The sequence below is a fragment of the Peromyscus californicus genome, unplaced genomic scaffold (genome assembly GCF_007827085.1).
Source record: "Peromyscus californicus insignis strain IS unplaced genomic scaffold, ASM782708v3 Scaffold_12__1_contigs__length_115047231, whole genome shotgun sequence".
Classification (NCBI taxonomy): domain Eukaryota; kingdom Metazoa; phylum Chordata; class Mammalia; order Rodentia; family Cricetidae; genus Peromyscus; species Peromyscus californicus.
Genome location: NW_026294413.1, coordinates 71,475,724 through 71,496,916, shown reverse-complemented (window position 1 = coordinate 71,496,916; position 21,193 = coordinate 71,475,724). Strand labels below are relative to the sequence as shown.

General features: G+C 39.2%; 2 protein-coding genes across 2 annotated transcripts; both read left to right on the top strand.

The window, feature by feature from the left end:
• Positions 1-1,355: 1,355 nt before the first annotated feature.
• Positions 1,356-2,282, top strand: LOC128107969 (olfactory receptor 7E24-like). Its single transcript, XM_052734295.1, has one exon. The coding sequence runs from the start codon at positions 1,356-1,358 to the stop codon at positions 2,280-2,282; it is 927 nt and encodes a 308-aa protein (XP_052590255.1).
• A 15,794-nt stretch (positions 2,283-18,076) lies between these two features.
• LOC128107968 (olfactory receptor 7E24-like) lies at positions 18,077-19,003 on the top strand. Its single transcript, XM_052734294.1, has one exon. The coding sequence runs from the start codon at positions 18,077-18,079 to the stop codon at positions 19,001-19,003; it is 927 nt and encodes a 308-aa protein (XP_052590254.1).
• Positions 19,004-21,193: the final 2,190 nt, after the last annotated feature.

Genomic DNA, 21,193 nt, shown 5'->3' with positions numbered 1-21,193 from the left:
AAACACCAAAAAATATTTTAAGGCAGTTGTTTCTAACCCAGGTTTAAGTAAGTATAATCTAGTATTTTCCATGTACATATTCTGATTAAATTGGCCTGTGAAGTCCAAGATCTTGTGGTACTTTAAATAGCCATGGGAAAATACATGTTAACTGTTTCAGAGACCCTCTAGTCTACACAATGGTCTTTAATAACATTATCTCCTCTAACAGACCTAGTAGAGAAGCAAGTGGTATCTACTTTAGCCATTAGGGCATTGCCCATGTCTTTACATCACTAATACTTTCTGTATTTTGAACCTTTTATGTTTTAAGGAATTCTGTGTGCTCTAATCAAAGAGCACAGCTGAAATTTCCTCTGTAGCTGAAGTAAGAACATTGACATCTATGCACCAGGCCTGACTCACATGCAAATCACTTTACTGTCTGAGGAGGAGGAACTTAAACTAGGGCTCTGGGTCAGCCTGGCTGCACTTCAGAAAATCAGTGGCATAGCTTAAACGTAGGAAAATCATGTTTTTATACCAGATATTTTACTGAGATTATGTGGAGATGTTCCCCCCAAATTATCTTTGCAGCATAAAATTTCAATTGTATTTATTGGCATTTCATTTTTTCTACACCATTTGGACATCTTAACAGTTGTGAATAGAGATGTTCTGTGATAATGTGGATTTAACTAAGATATATTTACAAAAAATTGAAATATACTAAGATAAATAAGGGATACATGTACTAATAGTTTTTAAAAATCTAAAAAGTTTTCAACAAAGACTAAAATACCAAAACAAAAATAAATGGACAATTTTTTTTAAAGTCAAAGAAAAAAGAAACCTATAGAAGACACTGGAACCTGAAAATATTTTTCTGGGTAGGAATTGTAAAATTTTTCTTAGAGACTAGGACTTTACACTGTCAGATATATTCTAAGAAAAATAAACCTGCTCCATGTTATTTCAATAAAAAGAAGTATGCTTAAGTGCTTCAAGTTTTCATTTGATTTCATTGACAACTTTCCAAAAGTGAAGCTTCTGCAAAATATCCATTTTGTCTTAAAGGTGTTTGCTTTATTTTACTGTGTCTACAGGCCAGCTGTTTACAGTAATTCTGACCTCACATCATCTAGATTACTGTATTCAATATGGTTCTCATAAGAGGTAATACAAGAACAAAATACTGTTTAGAGTATGGCATTTACCACAACTGAGGAATTATTAATGAGGTCACAATAGGCTTGAGAAAATAATCAATATTTGTACTTACTTGACTCAAATTGTAAAAAAGGTCTATATACATGCTGGTACCATTGTTAACAACATTTTTGGTTTCCTCCAAAAGATGTTCAAGAAATAAAAACATGCGAAACTCAACATGTGTACCAGAATTCCATTTCATTCAACTCTCAGAAGATCCAGACATACAGACTGTTCTCTTAGGCCTTTACTTGTCTATGTATATCTTGGCCCTGTTTGGAAACCTGCTCATCATCCTGACAGTAAGCTCTGACTCCCATCTCCACACACCCATGTACTTCTTCCTCTCCAACCTGTCCATAGCTGATATTTGTTTTATCTCCACCACTGTTCCAAGGGTGATTGTGGACATCCAAAGTCACTGTCAAGTCATCTCCTATGTGGGCTGCCTTATACAGATGTCACTGTTCATAATATTTGCATGTATGGATAGCATGCTTCTGTCTGTGATGGCATATGACCGGTTTGTGGCCATCTGCCACCCTCTGTATTACCAGGTCATTATGAATCCCAGTCGCTGTGGTGCCTTACTTCTAGGGTCTTTTCTCTTTAGCCTTGCGGAATTACAGTTGCACTATGTGGCAATATTGAATTTTTCCAACTGTGAGGGTTTTACTGAAATTTCCAACTTCTTCTGTGGCCCTTCTGAAGTCCTTAAACTTGCCCATTTTGATACTGTCACCAATGCCATAGTCAGATTCAGTATAGGCACTGTCTTTGGGTTAATTCCTATTTCAGGAATCATTTTTTCTTACTTTAAAATAGTTTCCTCCATCATAAGATCTCCATCATCCAGTGGTAAGCACAAAACCTTCTCCACCTGTGGGTCTCATTTGTCCGTTGTTTGCCTGTTTTATGGAACAGGACTAGGAGTGTACTTCAGCTCCTCTCCGTCACATACTCCAAGAAGTAATACTGTGGCCTCAGTGATGTACACTGTGGTCACACCTATGTTGAATCCCTTCATCTACAGTCTGCGGAACAGGGACATTAAAACTGCCTTAAGGAAGATTCTTAGCAGAGCATTTTAATCACTGACACTCTTTATAAATTTACACACACATACATACATACACACACACACACACACACACACACACACACACACACACACACACCACACAAACTGTACATGTAAATCCCAGTTATTGACTCACATATTATTACTACTGATACTTCACAATATTTCATGATAAAGTGGTGGTCATTGAGGTTGCACATATGGTGGATGGGTACTTTTAGAAATGCACAAAATTGAAGTTGGAGAGATGAAACTTTTCTAGGGATAAATGGTGCACATTGTTGAACAATCCCTTCCAGTATGAATGTAAGGAACACATAAAGCTGCACATAAGCCAATTTAAAGTGGTTAGTTTGCTGAGACTGTGTTTTAGAAATGACAGATAACCAGTCTTGTCAACAGGCCATGAACAAGGAAGATATGAATAGACAGGCTAATGTGGAAGGGGAAAGGTCAGTATGCTTCATCCTTAGACATCCTAGACCTGCAGGTTTCACTTGGATTTTCTCTCTCATTGATCCTGAGGATAGCTTGAGACAATGATCGATGGTGGGTGTTAGATACGAGACCCTCTACCTGCCCCTCTATCTCCCAGAAATCATGCCCCATTCTCCTGTAGTCTGTCCTCTCTAAAGACAACCCTGCTTTGAGTATTCAGGCTGGAGTGGGTTAATGGATAGGGGGAGAGCAATCCAGTTCCCACTCCTTACAATGGCAAGATAAATTCATGATCCTGCTCGGTACCTGACTCTTCCATTTCCCCTTGGCATGCTGGTTAATTTTTCCCAAATTGAGTCAATGGGAAGAAGGAACATCCATTGAGGAAGCACTTCCATTAGAACTGTCTGTAAGCATGTCTGTGTGTCATTTTCTTGAGTGATGATCGATGTGGGAGGGCCCAGCCCACTTCGGGCAGTGCTACCAATGGGCAGGTGGTTCTTGGAGGTATACGAAAGGTACTTGAAAAAGAGCTTAGAAACAAGCCAGTAAGTAGCTTTCTTCCATGGCCTCAACTTCTGTTTGAGTTCCGACACAAGCTTCCCTCAATGATGGTCTGTGATTAGGATATATACATCAAACAAACTCTTTCCTACCCAAGTTGCTTTTGGTCATGGCATTTATCACAGCAGTAGACAGCACTAGGACACATGTAGACTGTTTCTGACCAATCAAATGGCGAGGGACTTCCTACCCCCAGACAAACTATTCAAGTAATAAACATTTGTTCTGTAGGATGTTTCTGAGGGCCACTGAGGGGCCTTTCTTTCCCTTTTAGAACCCACATCATGCTGTACACGGCAGATAACTCTCCTCCTCTCCCACTTCAAGCATCTGTCCTAATGAAGGCACGGCTGTCTCACCCTTCACAGCCCCACCGTTCTGCTTCTGGTGGGAAGTCCTTTGAACACACTCCCACTTTAAGGTCTGATCGTGTCCCCTTCCCACTGTGGTCACAAGACGATCTCCTAATGGGGCAATCTTGTGTCAGCTCTCTTCTGGAACCGCTGCCCTGACACTCTGGTCTCTGATTTATAACAGTGAAGGACTGGGAAGATATCATTTTCCAATCTATGCACTGGGATTTGTGGCTGTGTGGAATTGTCTCCAGCTGATTTCCTGTGAAGGAGTTTGCCTCCCTCCCGAATAAGACAGAGTGAGAGCCTAACCTGGGGATGCACTGATGGGGTTGTTTGTGGTCCACAGCTGTTAACTCTGACTGACTTTGTTTGTAATGTGTAAACTCTATTTAGAGAGATAGCCTTGGATGAAGAATTGTACTTAAAGTGGAAAATGTATAAAATGAAATAAAATGGTGAATTAAACAGATGATTCAATGGCATTTGTCCTTAATGAATTGATCCTGGTCTTAGTGTGTGGGGCGTTTACCCAACCACCCCCACAGTTCCCCAGAGTTTTCTTGAGTGCGAGCAGCAGGAAATATTAGATAGAAGGATTTATAGTGGAGAATCTTTCGGAGATAAACAGATAGAAAATAAAGGATAGCCTCGAGAGGGCCTGGAACCTATTCCAACGGGCCCCCGACTGTCTCTGCCCCAGGGTTTTTATAGAGACGCCAAGGGGTGGAGCAAAAGACCTCCTCCCCCAGCACAGCCAAGTGCAGACCATCCCAGACACCTGCACTCAGGCCCGTGGTCCTAATCATCCTCTATGAGGACCTGCTGGGTAAAGCCACGAGGAACCCGAGAACGGACTCCCACAAGTCCCCCTTTCTTATATATATATATATATATATATATATATATATATATATATATATATATATATATATATATATATATAAATAACTATTAATGGCTTACAGCAATCTCCAAGCTGTTACACCTCCCAGTATGGGAGTAGAGGATGATAAGGATGGCATTTCTCTTTTGAATTAGTTCCAAGGTGACTACAGCAGTCTTAGCTGCCTCAAGTCCTTTCTAAGCCAAAAACTCTTAAGGCGACTACAAACTTAAAGAATCCCTTAGCTTCATCATTACCATTAACAGGTTAACATAAATATTGCTATACATAGTCACAATTCTCTCAATCTTACACCACAAAGCAAACTCTTAACAGAACCATTTGAATTAGCATATATGATGCTAAATATAGTTAACAATTTTCTCCGTCTTACAACTTTAACTCAATCATTTGAATTTTCTTGCTAACAGAACATAGGAAAAACTTCAATGTATTCACATCAAACTTAAATATTTCCTTAACTCTACAAAACCAGGGTGCATTAATATCAATAGGTTTCTGCAAACATAATTCAATCTCATAACTCCTCCTTTTCTTTATAATTTTTTAAACAAAATCTCAAACCTAGTTAGAGGAACCCAAACTTATACAATTCCTACAAACCCATATTGAAAAGCAATATTTTCAATCTAACCACTAACACTTTAAAAACTTTTAGCAAAACATCCAAAAGCAGTTTCTTAATAAAACTCTTTACACTTTAAAAGTAGTCTCTTAATATACCCCATTTGCATTTCTTACTAACAAAAACATGACATTAATCCACTCAACTTTTGAAATTAGACTAAGGAATATTAACTCTCCCCCTTTTCTTTATAATTTAAGCAAAATCTCAAGCCTAGTTAGAAAACCCAAACTTTTCCATTTAAATAGTTCCATTTGTAACACAAAACTAGTTCTGTAAGTAATTTCATTTTTACATAAACAGTTCCATTTTTAACCCAATTCCAGAAAACAGTTCCTACGTCATTACTATAAGTAAAGTCAAAATTGTCCCATTGCAATGAAATCTCTACTGTTCATTTCATTTCTTAAGTCCCAAAATTCAAATGATAAATTCTGGTACGAGCCTTCCAAATATGAAGAAATCCATAACCAATTTTTTTTTGTAATTTTATCTCATTTTAAGTTCAAAAAGTTCAAACAAGAAATACATTCTGGTATCAGGCTTTCACTTCAAAATATGAAGAGACGTTTTACAACCAAAACTTTTGACAGTTAACAATTTTAGTTAAAACAAGCATATCTGCAACTTTCATTCTCAAGCTGGAGACCTTTTTAGTTACAGTAATATTCTAAACCACACCGTTTTTGATGTTAGCTCAGGTTTTTCTGTGTTGCGCTGATTTTCCACGGATCTCAGCTGCGGATGCCTTGTGCTGGTTCTGGCGTCTGCCATTCTTAACTTCTTAGCGGCTTCTGGAGCTTTTTAAAACATTCAGACTGCCTACTTTACAGTCTACTGCGACACTACATTCTGTGTCTCAGGTTCTTTCAACCATATACATTAAGAATAGACTCACTCTTAACATTTTTTGCCTTGCAAAGCATTTAGACTCACATTCAACATTTACACTTTTTTACAAACTCACATAACATCTACTTATTTATACTCCTTAAGGAAACTCTAGAACTACTTTAGCAAATATATTTCTTATTACTTATATACTTATATTCATTCCATCTTATTTCTTATTTAAACTTACATTTACAACTAGCATCTTTACTTCTTACAAGCTTATTACTACATGTCTTAAGACTACCTTAGATATTTCTTGCAAGCTTATATTCTTAAAGGAACTCTATAGATCTATTTTACAAACTTATATAGGGCTACCATTAGCATATATTTAACTTAGCAAACACCTAAAGATTTCTTTAACACAGATCTAACAAGACAGAATAATTTCTACAAACTCACATCTTATTTTCATCTTTTTCTATTTCTTACTCTTAATTATTATCACTATCTATTAGATTCTCTTAACTAGACAGGAAGTACGTACATCATTGCTAAAGTTTGGAATTTATAGTCAGCTTTGTTATAAAGCACTGGGATTTAGTGAATGTTGTTGGTATAGAATTGTGATAGTTGTTGCTAGGGGGGGACTGTAACCTTCCCAGGATGACTCCACACTCCAAAGTTGCCAGTTCTCTCAGCCATTCCGAACCGGCAGAGATGCACTGTCAGCGGTAAATGGTTTTTAACTAGAGGCTGTTCCTTCACCCAAATTCATAATAGCTCCCCTAAGTGCTTCAATTCAAACAAACGTTTCTATTACAGCAGTACTTTTGGTTTGTTCTACGGAAAACTTCACTTCATGCTGAGGATGAAATTACCATATTTAGCTGCTGTAAAGCTCTTCGCCAAATACTGCACAGCTATTAGGTGATATAAAGTATTTTTCTAAAGGAGCTAGTAAAGCCACAAGTGGCACAGCTTCGAACTGTATTTAGTATTTTCTCTTCATTAGCTTTAACTCCTGATGTTGTTAGCAGCTGTAATATTTAGCATTGATTTCTTATAAGGAACTTTCAGGTGAAGCAACTCTTTTGTAAGACAGCTAGATTTTCTGAAGTTTGTTTCCCATCTATAAAGCAGTCATTTCTTTTTTGAATGCCTGTATCCTCTTAGATTTGCAAAGGAATCACTCATTGCAGGCAGTTTGTTCAAGAGGTAAAGAATTTTTTTAATTTCAACATAAGTTTCTTCATATCTAAGACAACGTTCAGTGTATAAACTGCTTTCCCTTGTTTTCTTAAGGATTTTAAAGTGGCTTGTTTGCTCTTAAAGGTAGCTTTTTTGTCTTCCAACTACTGTAAAAACTTTGCACAGCTATTAGGGTAAATAAGGCATTTTACCAATGGAGCCCCAAACCGCGAAGCACCTAGTTCCGTAGCCTTTCAATTTTTCATTGGAACTGACACTTAAACTCTTAGATGATTTTTCTCCTTATTCTTTTAAAAGCTGTATTTTAAGTTTACCATGAACGTATTTTCAAGCTGACAAACGTGTTTCAGGGCAATGTCGCCATCTTTAGCGGAAAAACTACCTTTCCCAGAATGCATTTCCCTTATATCAGTCCATAATGTTATCAGTCCCTTAAATCAGTCCTTTATATCATTTCCCTTATATCAGTCATTTCCCATAGTTCTTTTTGGGTCTGAGAGTCAACTGGTTCTTTTACCAAACTTGCTTACAAATTCTTGCCCGGGAGGTTTGAACAAAGTTTTTTGCTTTTACAATGGGAGATTTGAACAAGCATTTTACATTTTCAATTATGGAACATAGGGAGGTTTCTGGTCTTTCCTCAGCTGGCTTCAACAGGTGTCTCTCCTTCATTTGACACTGGCCCCCAAATCAGAACTGCACCTGCCTCGTTAGTGCGCATTGAGGTGGGCAATTCTGATAGCAACTTTCCTCGGGGCTTGTGTTTGTCTTAGCCAGTGAAAAACAAGATCATATACAACAGCTTTTCCATAGATCCTTCAGAGAGATTTTCTCCACTGATTTTATTCTCATTTTGCTTGTTCCTTCCCAGATGCAGAGCTTCAGGTATTTGTCTGCAGCTCTGTTCCCCTGCTAGCTGCTTTTGGAGGTAGGGGCTTTTTTTTCTCCCTTCAAAACTGCCTCAAATTCTAGCAGCTTTTTCAGGTCATGCATTTTCTGGGGAGGAATATGTCCCTTCTCTTTCTTCATAGTCTTTCTCCCTGACAGTATTCAGTTTGGTCTCAGTTTATCCCCTCTACCCCAGAAACAGTTTCCGACACTACAGTGGCGGCTTTCCCTGCTACTGAAGGTAGGTAGGGGCTTTTTGTCCATTTGTTTTCAGGGGTCTGTGTGGTTTGCGTACAGACCGAAAATCTAACAAGGGAGGTTTTTGCAATTTCTAAACTCCCATTAGGACAGGTGTTTTTTCCCTCAGGCCTTTCACCTGACCCAGTCCCCCAGTGGGTTGCATTTGCTTGTCTGGGTGCTCAAGGACAGAGCTTATGCCAGAGGCAATCACTCCTCAGGGCTACACTCCCTCATCTCAGGGAGTCAGTTGAAACAAAGCTTTTCTCAAAGAGATGCTTTCTCTGACAGAAAAGAAAGCTTTACTAGTTCTGTTCTGCCCTGGCTGGGCTCTTTCCCCAGACAGCGTTCTGACTCAGCAGCACGACTGCTTTAGACACAGTTCAGCTTTACTATTTTCCCAGAAAGGTCCTTACTTTGATAGAAAAGCTTTTTTCTATGATTTCTTTTTTTCCAGCTGTGGACCTAGCAACCCGGGACTTGTAGGAAAGCAGACAACTGTGCCGTTCCCACCGACTTTAGCTTTGGTTGTTCATTAGCAATCTTCCCCTGGGTCCTGCACCTTCCTGCCTCATCTCTGTGCTCCAGGAAGTTTACCACTGCAGGAACCCTAGTATCCCTGAAATACACTCCAACTCAGAGACACTGGCCAGTCGCCTCTGGGTTTTTGGTCAGAAGCGAGGATACAATGCTTCAGGGGATCTTTGCATTAGGATGATTAGGAGCACCTTTTCATTCTGAAACGCTCACTCAGAAACAAAACCCTTGATGCCTCAGCTCAGCTGTAACTGAAAAGCTTGGCTTTTTTGCTTTTCTCAGGTAAAGTTTCCTGCCCTTTTGGGCTCTCTGTAGCTCTTTACCCACACTCTCCCAAGCGTTTTCCTCAGGGTACTCTGACCCACTGTCTTTTACTGGCTTGAAGAGACAGAGCTTAGAAGAGGTTTTTAGGAACTTGTCCTTGCCTCCTGCATTGCAGGGAGGATTTTTAAAGCTTGAAAGTCAGAACTTAGGTTTTGCTGTCTTAAGAGGTTTGTTTTCCCTTTGAGCTAATCACAGGTGGTCCCCATACTAATATCTTCAGGTGATTCTAATTTTTGCCCTTTTGTGAGAGTGAGTTCTGAAAGGCTTTAGTTTTTAAGTTTGAGAGCTTTTGAGAAAGATTAAAGCTTTGTAGAGAGTTTTTTCCCCCCAAATTTTCCAAGAAAAGCTTTATAGTTTGAGAAAGATTTTTTTCCCTAAGAGAGAAAGACCAACTTTTCCCAAAACTTTCCAACTTTAAACTTTGGCTTTTTACACCCCCATTTTTGCCTCAGGGAGAAATCACTTTCTCCTGCCACTTGGACTTAGCATTTCAGCTGTCCCCAGGTCAAAAGCTTCCATAGGAAACTTTTTCTTCCCCATAAGCTCAAAGAAGAGTTTACTACCCATAAAGTCCAAAGAAAGATTTTTTCCCAGTTTGCGTTTATAGCCCCCAAAGTTAGAAAATTGGAGAGTTTTTCTGTCTAGTTGCCTTACTTTTTTCCTACACAATCTTACACTTCTAAGTTTTTCCTACACTATTTTACTACCCTATGCCTTATACTTATTTTTCACAGATAGAAATTGAGAAAGGGATAGAAGATAGAAAATTTTGACAGAAGAGAATTTCGCTGCAGCATCGGACATCCTTCCAGTCCGCGTTCCTTTTCTCTCGAGGATAAAACCCCTGCCTCTCAATAATATATATAAAAATATGTATTTTCCACAACACCGGCATGCCTTATCCACTGGCAGGGCTGACTCAGCACTTTCGCCAAAAACTCTGTAATAAAACTATTTTCCTTTATCTTTAGTCCCTATTACTTTGTCTTTAGTTCCTGTTCATTTGTCTTTAGTCCCCCTTTTTTTAGTCCCCCCTTTTTTTTCTTTAGTCCCTTTTTTTTTCTTTTTTCTTTAGTCCCTGTTCGGGCACCATTCTGTGGGGCATTTACCCAACCACCCCCACAGTTCCCCAGAGTTTTCTTGAGTGCGAGCAGCAGGAAATATTAGATAGAAGGATTTATAGCGGAGAATCTTTCGGAGATAAACAGATAGAAAATAAAGGATAGCCTCGAGAGGGCCTGGAACCTATTCCAACGGGCCCCGACTGTCTCTGCCCCAGGGTTTTTATAGAGACACCAAGGGGTGGAGCAAAAGACCTCCTCCCCCAGCACAGCCAAGTGCAGACCATCCCAGACACCTGCACTCAGGCCCGTGGTCCTAATCAACCTCTATGTGGACCTGCTGGATAAAGCCACGAGGAACCCGAGAACGGGCTCCCACATTAGTGCACTAATTTCCTGATCAATAGAGATCACAAATGGTACCAGAGAAAATGTCCCCTATGAAAATTATATGTACACTTGAATGTAATACTATATAATAAACAGTATATCTTTTAATTCACACCTATATTTTGAATAACATTTGTGCAGGCTTTTCTGTGATAACCATGGTCAGTGAAATAAATTAAAATCGGATTTTAATCTTCTCTTCCTCCTTTCCCTCCTCATTTTCATCTCCAAATAGAGCTTGTTAACTGATTTGGAAATAAAATCATTACAAGTTTTTTCTTTTTCTTTTTTTTTTTTTGAAATAGGGTTTCTCTGTGTAACAGCCCTGGCTGTCCCAGAACTCACTTTGTAGATGAGTCTGGCCTTGAACTCACAGAGATCTGCTGGCTCTGTGAGGGCCTTTTAGATGTCAGTGGAGGCACTGCTGGTTAGAGAAGATTGGAAGAGACCTTTTGAGGAGGAGAGGTCAGTCTTAACAGTGGGATTTCCTGAAGAGTCAAAGATCTCTCTGGCCTGATTCTGTAGCAGGCCCACAGTCAGGACAAATCTCTCTCACCTGCCAGCCCCAAGCCGCTCAAACCCGATCAAGTAAACACAGAGACTTATATTGGTTACAAACTGTATGGCCGTGGCAGGCTTCTTGCTAACTGTTCTTACAGCTTAAATTAATCCATTTCTATTAATCTATACCTTGCCACGTGGCTTGTGGCTTACCGGTACTTTACATCTTCCTTATCCTGATGGCGGCTGGTAGTGTCTCCCCCACCCAGCTTCCTGTTCTCTCAATTTTCCTCTCTGTTAGTCCTGCCTATACTTCCTGCCTGGCCACTGCCAATCAGTGATTTATTCATTGACCAATCAGCAACACATTCGACATACAGACCATCCCACAGCATGATTCTTTTTTTTTTTTCATTTTTTCTCTATTTAGACACCCTGCACCCACCCCACACACCATACACAGATCCCCCTCCTCCTCTCTATAACCCCCAGCTCTCTCTCTCAAGCCACTCCGTATCCCCACATCCCCCAAATGGAGGTCTCCCACAGGGAGTCAGCAGAGCCCAGCACACTGAGTCCAGGCAGGCCCAAGCCCCTTCCCAGTGCACCAAGGCTGTGCAAGGAGTCACACCTCAGGCACCTGATTCCCAGAAGTCCGCCCATAGACCAGGGACATATCTTGATGCCCCTGCCTGGGTGCCCCCAAAACAGTTCGAGCCAAACAACCGTCCTTTGTATCCCGAGTGCCTTGTCCAGTCCCATGGGGGCTCCAAAGCCACCAGTCCACAGTTCATGGGATTCCACCAGTGTGGCCGGTCATCTCCGCACGTCCTCTCATTATGATCTCGACATCCCCCGCCAGCAGAATCCTTCCTCTCTCCCATCAACTGGATTCCTGGAAATCAGCCCGGTGCCGGGCCGCGGATCTCTGCATCTGCCTCCATCAGTCACTGGACAAAGGCTCTATGATGACAGCTAGGTTATTTGCTAGGCTGGTCAGAGTACACTGGTCCAGGCACCCTCTGGACCACTGCCAGCAGACCAAGTTGGGTCAACCTTGTGGACTCCTCAGAGCCTCTCCAGCACCCCACATCCTCCCACTCCCATGATGTCCCCATACACCATGGCATCTTCCTCCCTGCCCTCCCACTCTGTCCCTGCTCCAGTCCGACCCTCCCATTCCCCCATGTTCCCATCCCCCACTCCTCGCCCTCGGCCACCCCCCCCCCCCACCCAGTCCGCTCATGTAGATCTCATCCACCTCTTCTTTGCAGGTTCATTCATGTGTTCTGGCATGAATCTTGAGATTGAATCTTGGTCTTCAGATTGCCACACAGGAAAGAAACAGATTTCTGCAGACACAGAAGAGCACATTCAGTAGAATTTAACAGCAGCAACAACAACAACAACAAAAAGAACTACTAAAGAGAGCTCAAACTGAAATAAAATGGAAAATGAAAAATTTAGGACCTCATATCTAACGTCTTGATAACATCTCTTCTGCTTCCTCCATCAACAGCAGGAATCCTTAGAGACTGCAATATTTTGGACCAGTATGAGTAATCACCAGCTCTGTGCATTGAGTTTTTAAGGTTATGTAAGAATAATTAGTTAGCCCGTCCCTCCAGGTTATCGGCGGGATCTGTGTAATCTGGGACTATATATCCCTGTTTGCTCTTCCTACAGTGTTCTTTCTGCATCAGGAAGCTCTTGTTATTATATTCACTTCAGGATTCAAGAGTGAGCCTTCACCAGCCAACAAGAAAGGGATGTTTGTCATATCCACAGCCTTTCATCATGGCCACACAGACCCACAGTTTAGTCACGTAAGTTCTGAGGGAATTGAGGATGAAGAAGAGATGACAAGAATTATTATTTCTTCCTAATCATATGAACTGTGATAATTTGGGTAGCCTGATGGTATAATAACGGTAATAAAAATTTGAGCCTCTCTACTGGGACCTCATGTTGTTAGTTGAGATGGTAGTTCTCAAGTTGTCATCGGACTATCCCCAGTGTCTCTTCTGCATACTCCTATGACCAAAGAGAGCAGAAAATATGCCCAACTAAGTTGTTTCATAAGCAGTCTAAAGTACTGTGACATGATGGTGAGGGTGATTTAGTAACTATACCTTTGAAGAAAGCTACTATGAGTGTGTGACTATTAAGGTCTTCCCTGGTTGGAAGATCTGAGTTCTATATTTTATGTATCTTACTTCATCTGAATAGTTCTTCAAAGTTCCAAAATTATAAGCTTCTGCCTAATTATTATTTTACAGAAAATGAAAGACAAAGACAGTGTTTCTGTGTAGCAAGTCGTAGGTTGTGAGGAAGAAAGGAGTGAAGTCTTGTGTAAATTACTTTGCCTAAGTAAAACACAAAATGATCTTTTCTGTGAATAGCCGTTTCATAATTCTTTAATCCAGAAAAAAAAAGACCTATGTCTTCTCTCACTTTTGGTTTCTAGATCTTTTATAATGGAATGTTTAATTCTGCTGTGTGAATTGCGGGTAGTATATTTGAGATGCATTTGGAACAGTCTCAAAACACTGAAACAACAATTCAACGCAGGCTTTTCTAGTTCCCTTGGTCCATATTTGTCTTCACTCTCTGAAGTGCTGGGTTTATAGGTCTACAAAGACTGCATTCTATTTTTCTGGATATTTTTGCTGCTGTTAGCATCCTCTATCATTCTGAGGCTCACCAGTAAGATTTCAATGGGGAAAGGCGGTCAGATCCCTATATCATTTGTTGTTTGAAAACATGAGAGTCTAAAAAGATAAGTGATGTTAAGACCTCTGAACTTCTTGATAAAACCATATTGTTAGTAAAATGAAAAAAAATGTATATACATGCATGAAATAACAATGAATGGGTACAGAAGCTATGAATGTGAAGTAGATTGGTGGGAGTTATATAGGGGGTTTGAAGAGTGAAATGGAAGGAAGTATATATATGTTATATTATCATCTTACTATAATTTGAAATATAAAAATAAACAAAAAAGTAAAACCAAATCAATACGCTCACGAATCAAAGAATGAAACGTTTGTTCTGAATTATTTTGTCTCTGCTATATATTTATGTGATTAGGAGATGTTATTAGTAATTCTGAGACACCTTAACTATCATATGACCAAGTTTTAGTAAGTATTTTTTCTATGTACTCTCCTCCTTATATAAGTATATTTAGTACACTGATATAACTTAACACTTTTAACTTTCTTTTTTTGGTTTCATAGGGCCTAAAGAGTCATTGGCACAGATGTGAAATGAACAATACATATTTTAAACATAAAGTAGACCCTTTCTCCTCTCAAAACACTGACTCTCACATATTTAGTTTCCTTTACATTTTCATTCAGTTCAAGAATGTGACCTAGAAATTGATCCAAGATAAATTTTTCTGGTGTTTGTTTCTGTATCATGGACTTGTTGGGTCATATAATGGTATTTAATAGCTGCACTACTGGGTTATCCACAAATTGTACATATTCTCATGAGAAGATTAAAGAATGTACAGGCAAAAAAAGAAATGGAAGGTCAATTTTGTGTTTTGTGTGAAGACCCACTTCAGAGTTTCACATAATTCTATGGTCCAATGCCCTGTGGAAATACTCCTCAGTAAATTCATATTTTCTATATTCATTGGATTTTAAATTTGGACAAATAAATACAATGCTAATTTTATCATTTTCTGAATGGTGATGGGTGGTTATCCTGTGGTTTTTGCATGAGCATTCGGGCTATGGAATAAATCAAAATTTTTTTCGCAATTCACTGATTCCGAACCAAGCCCACTGTCTTCCTTATTGGAAACAAATAAAAATATATTCTACATGTGAGTGCATCTCATATTGCATTATCTTAGAAGAACTATATTTAGGTAGATTTTTGATGGCACATATTAGGAGGAAGTCATTCATGGGAAAAGTGCAGAAATCATCATGCAAAGCAGATGATATGTATATGTTATAATATCATAAAGTCAATAGTTTATACAGTGATACAAAAAGGGGTAATAGGATCCAGGTGATATTGACTGTTTTTTTTTTTTTTTTTTTTTTTTTTTGGTTTTTCGAGACAGGGTTTCTCTGCGTATGATATTGACTGTTTTTATAGGAACAATTAACTGATGAATATTAAAAGACACAGACATCTCTTGTTGAAAGTCTGACTGTTTCCACATTTTTTTTTTTTAGTTACCATATTTTTTTTTTTTTTTTTTTTTTTTTTGGTTTTTCGAGACAGGGTTTCTCTGTGTAGCTTTGCGCCTTTCCTGGGACTCACTTGGTAGTCCAGGCTGGCCTCGAACTCACAGAGATCCGCCTGGCTCTGCCTCCCGAGTGCTGGGATTAAAGGCGTGCGCCACCACCGCCCGGCTTTAGTTACCATATTTTTAAAAGGTAACTAAATAGCTACTGGCATGAGCAGAGGAAGATAGATGAGCTTTTGGATGATTGAAGTAATTTTGTGACAGAATTAACAAGCCTGCTCAGTTAGAAACCACTCGACTACTTAGAGATTAACAAGGGAAAATTCTTTTACTCAGTGTGCATGCCTGGATCATGGACAAAAGGGAGCAGGTAGGGTCAGAAATCCCTGTTTGCATTTACAGTTTCATAGCCCCAAGTTATGATTTGAGTAATTAACCATGTTTTACAGAGACAAAAATTCCAAATGTGGTTGTTTGGACAAATGGGGAGATTTTCAATGCATACTGTTGTCATAGTTCCCTGGAGACAGACCAGGACTGTTTTGACCAGGTGGCTGTTGATCAAAGTTCTCTCTCCTGTCTGCCTGGCAGAACTGTGCTCTCCTGAAAAGACAACTGGGAGCACTCCTTCAGCTACTTTATGTGGTTTAATATTTCCTAAGCAATCTATAAATCCTTTTAAATGTCAGTTTATTATTCTCGGTTTCTAGTTTTCCGATATAAATATGGCACTTCAAAACTAATGCATGTCTGTCCATGAGATAATGATTCAGCTAATACCTGTGTAACACATATGGGAAGTTCACAGACAGACTTAGAACCACATTTCAGCGTAAAAAAATGTATTTTGGGGACAGCATGTGCTGTGTTGAATACTACTGAATGAGTAACAAGTATGTTTTAGGTTAATTTAAAGTGTCTCTTTGTACATATTTAAATAGATATTTATATAGAAATATCACTGGAAAAATCTGTCCCCTGGATTCCTTTCAGCCATCAAGATAGATGAACTAGACAATGAAACCATGTAGAGCCACTAAGAACTCAAAGTTCATTCATCATAATTCAAATTTCTGTAAAATTATCATATATGACATACATAATATAAAAATGCTTATAATTTAGTAAAGATGACTTTCTTGTGAAAAGTGTTATTAGACAGTATTAGTTGAATATTTTGTAAATGCCAAAAAATATTCTAAGGCAGTTGTTTCTAACCCAGGTTTAAGTAAGTATAATCTAGTATTTTCCATGTACATATTCTGATTCAATTGGCCTGTGAAGTCCAAGATCTTGTGGTACTTTAAATAGCCATGGGAAAATACACTGTTAACTGTTTCAGAGACCCACTAGTCTACACAATGGTCTTTAATAACATTATCTCCTCTAACAGACCTAGTAGAGAAGCAAGTGGTATCTACTTTAGCCATTAGGGCATTGCCCATGTGTTTACATCACTAATATTTTCTGTATTTTAAACCTTTTACGTTTTAAGGAATTCTGTGTGCTCTGACCAAAGAGCACAGCTGAAAATTTCCTCTGTAGCTGAAATAAGAACATTGACATCTATGCACCAGGCCTGACTGACTCACATACAAATCACTTTACTCTCTAAGGAGCGGGGGCTTAAATTAGGGCTCTGGATCAACCTGATTGTACTTCAGAAGATCAATGGCATTGCTTAAATATAGGAAAATCATGTTTTTTTTGTTTGTTTGTTTGTTCTTCGAGACAGAGTTTCTCTGTGTAGCTTTGCACCTTTCCTGGAACTCGCTTTGGAGACCAGGCTTGCCTCAAACTCACAGAGACGTGCCTGCCTCTGCCTCCTGAGTGCTGGGATTAAAGGTGTGCGCCACCATAGGCCGGCTGGCAAATCATGTTTTTATACCAGATATTTTACTGAGGTTATGTGGAGATGTTCCACGCAAATTAGTTTTGCAGCATAAAATTTCAACTATATTTATTGACATTTTTTTTCACATCACTGGACATCTTAACAGTTGTGGACAGAGATGTTCTGTGATAATGTGGATTTAACTAAGATATATTTACAAAAATTTGAACTATACTAAGAGAAATAAGGGATACATGTACTAATAGGTTTTAAAAATCTAAGTTTTAAAGGAAGACTTGAATCTCAAAACAAAAAAAAATGGAGAATATTCTTTTTAAGTCAAAGAAAAAAAAAAGAAACCTATAGAAGATACTGGAACCTGAAAATATTTTTCTGGGTAGGAATTGTTAATTTTTTCTTAGAGACTAGGACTTTACACTGTCAGATATATTCTAAGAAAAATAAACCTGCTTCATGTTATTTCAATAAAAAGAAGTATGCTTCAGTGCTTCAAATTTTCATTTGATTTCATTGACAATTTTCCTAAAGTGAAGCTTCTGCAAAATATCCATTTTTGTCTTAAAGGATATTTTACTGTGTCTACAGGCCAGCTGTTTACAGTAATTCTGGCCTCACATCATCTAGATTACTGTATTCAATATGGTTCTCATAAGAGGTAATACATGAGCCAAGAACAAAATACTGTTTAGAGTATGGCATTTACCACAACTGAGGAATTATTAATGAGGTCACAATAGGCTTGAGAAAATAATCAATATTTGTACTTACTTGACTCAAATTGTAAAAAAGGTCTATATGCATGCTGGTACCATTGTTAACAACATTTTTGGTTTCCTCCAAAAGATGTTCAAGAAATAAAAACATGCGAAACTCAACATGTGTACCAGAATTCCATTTCATTCAACTCTCAGAAGATCCAGACATACAGACTGTTCTCTTAGGCCTTTACTTGTCTATGTATATCTTGGCCCTGTTTGGAAACCTGCTCATCATCCTGACAGTAAGCTCTGACTCCCATCTCCACACACCCATGTACTTCTTCCTCTCCAACCTGTCCATAGTTGATATTTGTTTTATCTCCACCACTGTTCCAAGGGTGATTGTGGACATCCAAAGTCACTGCCAAGTCATCTCCTATGTGGGCTGCCTTACACAGATGTCACTGTTTATAATTTTTGGATGTATGGATAACATGCTTCTGGCTGTGATGGCATATGACCGGTTTGTGGCCATCTGCCACCCTCTGTATTACCAGGTCATTATGAATCCCAGTCGCTGTGGTGCCTTACTTCTAGGGTCTTTTCTCTTTAGCTTTGCGGAATTACAGTTGCACTATGTGGCAATATTGAATTTTTCCAACTGTGAGGATTTTACTGAAATTTCCAACTTCTTCTGTGGCCCTTCTGAAGTCCTTAAACTTGCCCATTTTGATACTGTCACCAATGCCATAGTCAGATTCAGTATAGGCACTGTCTTTGGGTTAATTCCTATTTCAGGAATCATTTTTTCTTACTTTAAAATAGTTTCCTCCATCATAAGATCACCATCATCCAGTGGTAAGCACAAAACCTTCTCCACCTGTGGGTCTCATTTGTCCGTTGTTTGCCTGTTTTATGGAACAGGACTAGGAGTGTACTTCAGCTCCTCTCTGTCACATTCTCCTAGAAATAGTGCAGTCGCCTCAGTGATGTACACTGTGGTCACTCCTATGTTGAATCCCTTCATCTACAGTCTGCGGAACAAGGACATTAAAACTGCCTTAAGGAAGATTCTTAGCAGAGCATTCTAGACTAGACATTCTTTATAAACTTGCATTTATATATGTAGTGTATGTACATATACATGTATATATGTATATGTATATGTATATATATATATATATATATATATATATATATATATATATATACACACACACGCGCACACACTACATGTAAATCCCAGTTAATGATGCAGCCATTATTACTAACTGATACTTCACAATATTGCATGATAAAGTGGTGGTCATTGAGGTTGTACATATGGTGGATGGGTACTTTTAGAAATGCACAAAATTGAAGTTGGCGAGATGAAACTTTTCTAGGGATAAATGGTGCACATTGTTGAACAATCCCTTCCAGTATGAATGTAAGGAACACATAAAGCTGCACATAAGCCAATTTAAAGTGGCTAGTCTGCTGAGATTGTGTTTTAGAAATGACAGATAACCAGTCTTGTCAACAGGCCATGAACAAGGATGATATGAATAGACATGCTAATGTGGAAGGGGAAAGCTCAGTATGCTTCATCCTTAGATATCCTGGACCTGCAGGTTTCACTTGGATTTTTTCTCTCATTGATCCTGAGGACAGCTTGAGACAATGATCAATGGTGGATGTTACATACGAGACCCTGCCCCTCTACATCTCAGAAATCAGGCCACACTCTTCTGTAGTCTGTCCTCTCTAAAGACAACCCTGCTTTGAGTACTCAGGCTGGAGTGGGTGAATGGATAGGGGGAGAGCAATCCAGTTCCCACTCCTTACAATGGCAAGATAAATTCATGATCCTGCTCGGTACCTGACTCTTCCATTTCCCCTTGCATGCTGGTTAGTTTTTCCCAAATTGAGTCAATGGGAAGAAGGAACATCCATTGAGGAAGCACTTCCATTAGAACTGTCTGTAAGCATGTCTGTGTGTCATTTTCTTGAGTGATGATCGATGTGGGAGGGCCCAGCACACTTCGGTCAGTGCTACCCTTGGGAGGTGGTTCTTGGAGGTATAAGAAAGGTACTTGAAAAGGAGCTTAGAAACAAGCCAGTAAGTAGCTTTCTTCCATGGCTTCCACTTCTGTTTGAGTTCCGACACAATCTTCCCTCAATGATGGACTGTGATTGGGATGCATACATCAAATAAACTCTTTCCTACCCAAGTTGCTTTTGGTCATGGCATTTATCACAGCAGTAGACAGCACTAGGACACATGTAGACTGTGTCTGACCAATCAAATGGCGAGGGACTTCCTACCCCCAGACAAACTATTCAAGTAATAAACATTTGTTCTGTAGGATGTTTCTGAGGGCCACTGAGGGGCCTATCATTCCCTTTTAGAACCCAATCATGCTGTACACGGCAGATAACTCTCCTCCTCTCCCACTTCAAGCATCTCTCCTAATGAAGGCAAGGCTGTCTCACCCTTCACAGCCCCACCGTTCTGCTTCTGGTGGGAGGTCCTTTGAATGCACTCCCACTTTAAGGTCTGATCGTGTCCCCTTCCCACTGTGGTCACAAGACGATCTCCTAATGGGGCAATCTTGTGTCAGCTCTCTTCTGGAACCTGCTGCCCTGACACTCTGGTCTCTGATTTATAACAGTGAAGGACTGGGAAGATATCATTTTCCAATCTATGCACTGGGATTTGTGGCTGTGTGGAATTGTCTCCAGCTGATTTCCTGTGAAGGAGTTTGCCTCCCTCCCGAATGAGACAGAGTGAGAGCCTAACCTGGGGATGCACTGATGGGGTTGTTTGTGGTCCACAGCTGTTAACTCTGACTACTTTGTTGGTAATGTGTGGTTACTCTATTTAGAGAGATACCCTTGGATGAAGAATTGTACTTAAAGTGGAAAATGTATGAAATGAAATAAAATGGTGAATTAAACAGATGATTCAATGGCATTTGTTCTTAATGAATTGATCCTGGTCTTAGTTCACTAAGTTCCTGATCAATGAGATCCCAAATGGTACCAGAGGAAATGTCCCCTATGAAAATTATATGTACACTTGAATGTAATACTATATAATAAACAGTATATCTTTTAATTCACACCTATATTTTGAATAACATTTGTGCAAGCTTTTCTGTGATAACCATGGTCAGTGAAATAAATTAAAATCGGATTTTAATCTTCTCTTCCTCCTTTCCCTCCTCATTTTCATCTCCAAAGAGAGCTTGTTAACTGATTTGGAAGTAAAATCATTACAATTTTTTTCTTTTTCTTTT